The following is a 6,244-nucleotide window of genomic DNA, read 5'->3' on the forward strand; positions in this document are numbered from 1 at the left end:
AAAGCATGGCATGCCAAGTGGCAATGAATTTGGGGCGATTATATTTGAACTCCGGGAAAATATGTTCCCAATAGATGTAAACTAAATGAAAATCATTTAGTTTAGAATGTGTCCTCAGAGTTTGCTCATATACATCTTTTAGTCATTCTGTAAGATACATAAACGCTGTAAACATTCATAAAAATGAATATTTGTTTGGTTTACAGCACAGCGACTCTATGTAGTTTTGTGTACTGTCAGCCTGGACCCAGTTAGACTAATATAGAGAATGTCATCATGAGAGAGCAGACAAGATTAGAAGGACTAAAACAAGTTGGCCAATACACATTTTCTTGTCAATCTATGGCTCAGACTGCAAGCTTAAACAAACAAATAGATGAATGGAGGCCTCTGAGTTGAGTTCACCATACCGGACAAAAAGAGCTGTTTCTGTTGTGACTGTACCGTTGCCGTCTGACGAGGAGATTCTTTCCTTTTCTCGGCTTTTGTAACGTGTCTTAGACATTCCAAAGTGCTACAAAGCCTCGACTTCCTAATTGCGGAATATTGTTTACAGAGGGTTCATTGAGGGTTGGATTTAGCATGCGGGCACGGCCCAACAGGAGAAAGGATCTGTCAAAGCAGTCTGACAAGAATGATAACAAACACACTTCTTTTCACATATATACGTTGCTTAACTTTATTCATGTACTCTTTTTCGTTATGAAATTCACTATAATTACATATAGTACAATACTGGCTATTATTTTCTACAAAAAAGATTGCATAAATAATTTAAATGATGAAATTGAAAAAATAAATATGCAGTTCATTCTTTGTAACAGTCTTTTGGTCAAAGAGAGAGAGAGAGAGTGGATCCATTCATCGAGGAGGGTAACGCTCAATGAGACCACACAGGTACAGTATATACAAGTTGCTATTCATGGCAAGTCTGCTTACATTATAAAAATCCCTTCCAGTTGCTATTTTAAATACACAATTGAAAAATAATTATCATTATCAGCACTGAACGAAGAAGAAAAAAGAGCTGGGGAAGTCTGAGCAGAACATGTTGAACAATTGGCATTGGCTTAATCTCTTTATCCTGTGTAAAATCAACATCCAGCCCACAATCTCAGAGTTTGGTTCACTTATTTGTCTCTTCTTTTTCCATCAGATGAGGAGACAGGAAGGATGACATCTTTGTTGAAGACTTCAGTAATGGATGTAGGTAACCTGCTAGCGATTGCAGATAGCTGAATATCTCCAAATGGTTTCCATTGAAAGAGGGTGCAGAAAGGTTTTTTGCCCGCGAGGAATTTCTGCAGATTCTTGCGCACATGTGGGCCTCTTTTTCGGGTGTTCTAACAAACAGGAACTGACCATGTCTAGAGGAAATGGCTTTTTATGACTCAAATCCTAAACACAGGAATGGAACTATTTGGTAATTAGGACAAGTCACAGGAATATCGTTTGTGGTTCTTGACCTCCGGGGACTTGGACCGTGGAGGGCTGACACAACTTTTCGAACTCTCCGTAACGCGGCTCTAACTGCCAGTTCCGATCAGTTTCTTGTGGAAATGTGAAGTTGCAGAAACTCACATGGTGCCTGGCTCGGCTCCCCAGCCCGTCAAGAGCACTCATGGGTTGGTCAAATTGACCAAGGTTAAGAATTCTGGGCCTCAGCGATCTGTCAGCAGCGGCGTGTCTTTTGGGCCCGACACGGCTGGACGGTCAAATCATACGCTGCTCCAAGTCCCAAAAGAGGAGGACAAATCTGGTGCACAAACATTCACATGAGCGCTTGGTGGATTGGTTGAGCGCTCAGTGTGTTTGCCCGTATGTTAGCTTACCCTTTCAATGAACTTAAAACTTGAAATGAACTGCTTGGGTAAGAATATGTGGAGTTATTCCTCCTCCCTCAAAATATCATGAACTATCACATTCCCTGAACTAATCTCACATAACTGTATACGTCTTTTCACTCAAGCATCCAGTAGTCCACTGGCATTATGATCAAACTGGGACTATTTAGGCTCAAGAGCACATTCAAACAGTGAGACATCTGAAACACATTGGAAACTTGAAACACATTGGAAACTTCTTGGCATGCCAATAAGTTTGTTAAATGCTAATGTGTGTATTCCTTCCCTTGGATTGCAGTTTCTGAAATATGTGTGCGTATATGTATAAAGGTGTATTTGTATGTGTGCAAGAGAGAGTTTCTGTATCAGTTCAACTTTCCCCCTCAGTACGAATTGCTGTTGACTGAGGGCACTTTGCTACGGTGCTTCTTATTGCGCCGTGGCTTCTTAGAGGGCAACTCCTTGACATCCGATTGGTTGTGATGGCGAGTGTAGCGTTTGCACTTGCAAGACGTGACTACTCGGATTTTGTATGTCCGGTTTGGTCCGTTCGGACACTGGAGTTGTATCCGCTGAGTGCGGGAGTGAGCTGGGATGCAGCGGTAATCGGAGGAGCTGCTTCTCCACCATTTCCCCCTTAGAATTGAGTTTGGCATGAGATGAGCTGGAAGGCATTGACCAGAACACACCAGTTCCTTCACAGGTTTGACACTGCGGCAGGATCCATCAGTAACGTAGCGGGTAGAACGCAGTTCCCGGCAGCTTAGTTCAGAGGCTCCTGGAAAAGAGAACTAGAACAGATTAGTTAAATGTTTACAAAATGGTTTAGGGATGCATCTTAAATAAAACACAGCTACCAACGCTGGAATTTGTTATAGCCTGTGTGACACACAGGGTTTTGGATTGTTCACAGCTATGATAAACAAAACATTCATGTTTTGTTATATACACAGGCTTTAAGTACATTTTCTAAAGTTGACTTTGTTGTGTTTTGTCGAGTTTCCCAGAAAAATTTGCTTTGTGTCCAACTCGAGAGGAAATGCATAATCTTATTTTTTTATCGGCTCAATATGTTTTTGTTTTTGCATTTAATCTGGTTCGGATTTGGCCACTAATTTTTAGTATTTGTGTTCTTGGTTGAGGCTGGAATTGATGAGAAACCCAATCAATTAGAAACCCACAGACACTAAACAACATGCATTTACCAGATTGTTCTGATAAGTACAGAAAGGGCCGAATACTTGTAAACCGGATCGAGAGACTTCTGTCTGGGTAAGAGCTAACATTTTCGCAGTAATCTTTTGAATTTAATGTAATCTCCTCAAACAACATCGACAATGTCTTCATTTATTTTTTTTCGCATTTTATGTGTCCGTTAAAAAGATGAAACTGAGAGTGAAAAGATCTATTTCCTTCTTCAGCTCCCCTCCTGGAGAAGAACAAAGGATTTATGTGTGTGATGAGTTCAGGTTCTGCCTCCCCTGATTCTCAGAAAATCTGATCTGATGTTTTATGAGGAGCTGGAGGAGAGCCAGAGGAAGATGAACATATCTCAACATGACCCCACACTGACCACCAGAGAAAATACACACGTCACCTCTTCAAGATCAGCACATGAGAGTGTGATTTCTATCTCCACCCCCTGACTGGCGAGTGTAACATACATGCTTGGCTTGAAAACTGTTTCCTTATGCTGAAATACAACATCATTTTAGAACTGTTCACTGACATAGACATAACTAGTTATTTGGAGTTATCTTGTATCTTCAGTTCACTTAACAAATTGCTCAAAACCTATTATTGTGATAATTTCATTACTGTAATCTGGAGGATTGCTTATTATTATTGGAAGTAATCTGTGTATTTATTTAGCAATAAATTTAGACATTCCAATTACTCAAACGCAAGGCTTTACTTTAGTCCAAAGTCTTGATTTGTGTTCTGGAAACAAGCTCTAAGGGTGTTTTCACAAGAGTCCTCTTTAAAAGAACCAAACTAAGACCCCTGAAAAGGGCCAATTGTGAAAACACCCATCTTTTTCCTGCTAATTTTTACATCTACATACACAAACACACATTGTACATTGTTAAAACTACTGTTGGTTTGAATTCACAGTAGTTTTACTTTTCACAGGTGGAAGTCATTCTCATGATAATGCCCTGAAGAAATGACCCCTTAGAAAAACTTCTCACAATTTCAACTACCCTGAAACCATACTGTTGCAATTAGATGGTTATGGAAAGGCAGACCTTGTCTAATTATGTAAAATTGGGGATACAGCAACAAAAAAAGGGTTATTGAAGTTAGTGTCACTTGGGCTGGCGAAAAGGTGGAGCGGCATGCATTCTTTCTGAATTTGAGCTTTTATTTAAAAGCGGCACATCTATTTAGAGCCAGGATATCCCGTTTTGTGGAAGTTTATTCTGTGCAGCCTATATACCTTACACTATAAAAAACAGATTGAATTTTTAAAGTCATTAGTTTAACAAATTACTGGAGCAAATATCATTATAGATAGGCTTGTTTACTTGGTCACCTTTTCAGTTGCTGATTTGTTATCATTTTAGATAACAAAACAGTGTAGGTCTCAAGATCTATCTAGTGAAAAATTATCTAATTATTATATTTGAGACTAATTTATTTTAACTTGCAAACACACAAACCCTCGCTAAACAGCATATAGCCTACCTGTTAAAATGTTCAGATATATTTTGCAATCTGTACTTGTCTACAAACAATATCTAATCACTAATGTACTTTAGTGCTTGCTTAATCAAATAGCTTCAAATTCATTAAAGTCAAAATAACTAAGTTACATTATTTTATTTCAGCATTAGATTACGGGGGGTGGGGGGGTTAAAGTTAAAGAAAACATTTTAAAAATAATTTTCTATTAAATTACGAAATAGCTCAGAAAAAAAAAACTATGTTAAGAATTGGAACATCCATACAGTATTATGTTTATGTTGGTATTGATCTATTTTAATAGAGCTCAATACTGTTAATTAAATATCTGTTTCTTGTAACTTACCATAAATGCGTGAGTTGGCTGATGACCTCCTTCCTCCGTTCTTAGCTCGGTTCATTGTGTTATTGTCAGAAAGTTGTATCTGCTCCTCAGGTTTATTCGTGTCCTCCGTGTATTCTGGTATAATTTCTGTAGCATCATTTTTTAAAGCCCTCCATCCGTGCGCAGCCGTGAAACATCCCTGTAGCAGCACCAGCAGCAACAGCCGCGCGCCGCAGTGCACGAGCGCTAGAGACACCTGCATATTGAAATAACGACACGTTCAGCGGGCAAACTCTGACCGGTTTTCTTCTCTTCGTGAGAGGCTTTCCTTTTTAAAGTACCACAGGTGGGGGGGGGGGACAGATAATTTAGCGCTTACACGAAGTGGGAGGGATTTAGGCAAAGTAGCTCATTCAGAAACTGATAGGGAGGAAGGGGCACCCGCAGAAGTGGAAGGTCAACCTGGAGAGAGGAAAGTCATCTCTTTTTTCTTTCTTTCTTTTTTTTTTTTTTTACCTGAAAAAAAGGTTTCTTTACTGCTCTATTTCATCATGTGTTGTGTGCTGTCTTAACTTCGAAACATCACAAAAAATATAGGCCCTACAGTCAGAATTTTGGACAGACCTTTTCATTTTTTTAAATTTAGGCCTATTTGCTTTGCTTTTATTAGCTATATTATATATAGCCTTTAATTATAGTTTATTATTGTTATTATTATTATTATTGTTATTTTGTTGTTGTCGTTGTTTTGTGTGCAAACTATACAATGGCCTTTTTTTAGAATAATTTTCTATGTGTAAGAGTCTATGTGTCGTGTGTTTGTTAGCATTTGGCGACCGGTGAATTTTATGTACTATGATGAAGTTTAATCAGAACTGGAACGTTTGAAAACCTTATGGCTATAGGCTATATGCCAGGAAAACTTTTACCCACCCCTTCCTTTGACTCTATTTTTTGTGTGAATATTTTAGGGACACATTATTAGTCTGACAGTAGCCTATAAATTAAAGACTACTTTAATACTTTAAAGACTACATAACTGTCACATCAGCGTTAAATGCGTCGCTTTGTACAAACACTGCCCTCTTGAGGGAGCCCAAACCAGCAAAAACCTTGAAAGGATATTATTTATCTTATTGCATACTGTAGGAAAACAGTTCTGCTTCTCCTGTCTGTTACATTATTTCTGCATGAAATTCTTAAGCTAAGCAATTGTCAGTGTGCATGAGACCGGTTTAGGCAATAACTTCTAATGCTACGCTGATACATTGTGTCCGGCCAGTCTTTTAAGCTTAGAAACCACTTTGGCAGGATAGATGGAATTCTTTGCGATCTATTGTGACTCTTCCTTTTGTCCTGTCATCATGAAGAAAAAGAAAGATCACAGTGT

General features: G+C 38.7%; 1 protein-coding gene across 1 annotated transcript; it reads right to left on the minus strand.

Moving 5' to 3' along the window:
* Nucleotides 1–657: 657 nt before the first annotated feature.
* On the minus strand, nucleotides 658–5,195 carry sost (sclerostin). Its single transcript, XM_079594791.1, has 2 exons — nucleotides 4,876–5,195; nucleotides 658–2,622 (listed from the first exon to the last, which is right to left on the minus strand). The coding sequence occupies exons 1-2, from the start codon at nucleotides 5,114–5,116 to the stop codon at nucleotides 2,228–2,230; spliced, it is 636 nt and encodes a 211-aa protein (XP_079450917.1). The 5' UTR covers nucleotides 5,117–5,195; the 3' UTR covers nucleotides 658–2,227.
* Between the last annotated feature and the right edge of the window lie 1,049 nt (nucleotides 5,196–6,244).

The sequence above is a fragment of the Phoxinus phoxinus genome (genome assembly GCF_949152265.1).
Source record: "Phoxinus phoxinus genome assembly, chromosome: 21".
Taxonomy (NCBI): Eukaryota; Metazoa; Chordata; class Actinopteri; order Cypriniformes; family Leuciscidae; genus Phoxinus; species Phoxinus phoxinus.

Excerpts from the sequence above, each read along its gene's own strand:
- sost (XM_079594791.1), bottom strand. The coding sequence starts at position 5,116 with ATGCAGGTGTCTCTAGCGCTCGTGCACTGCGGCGCGCGGCTGTTGCTG. Across the intron at positions 2,623-4,875 it reads AGCCAACTCACGCATTTATG|GAGCCTCTGAACTAAGCTGC; the intron begins GTAAGTTACAAG and ends TCTCTTTTCCAG.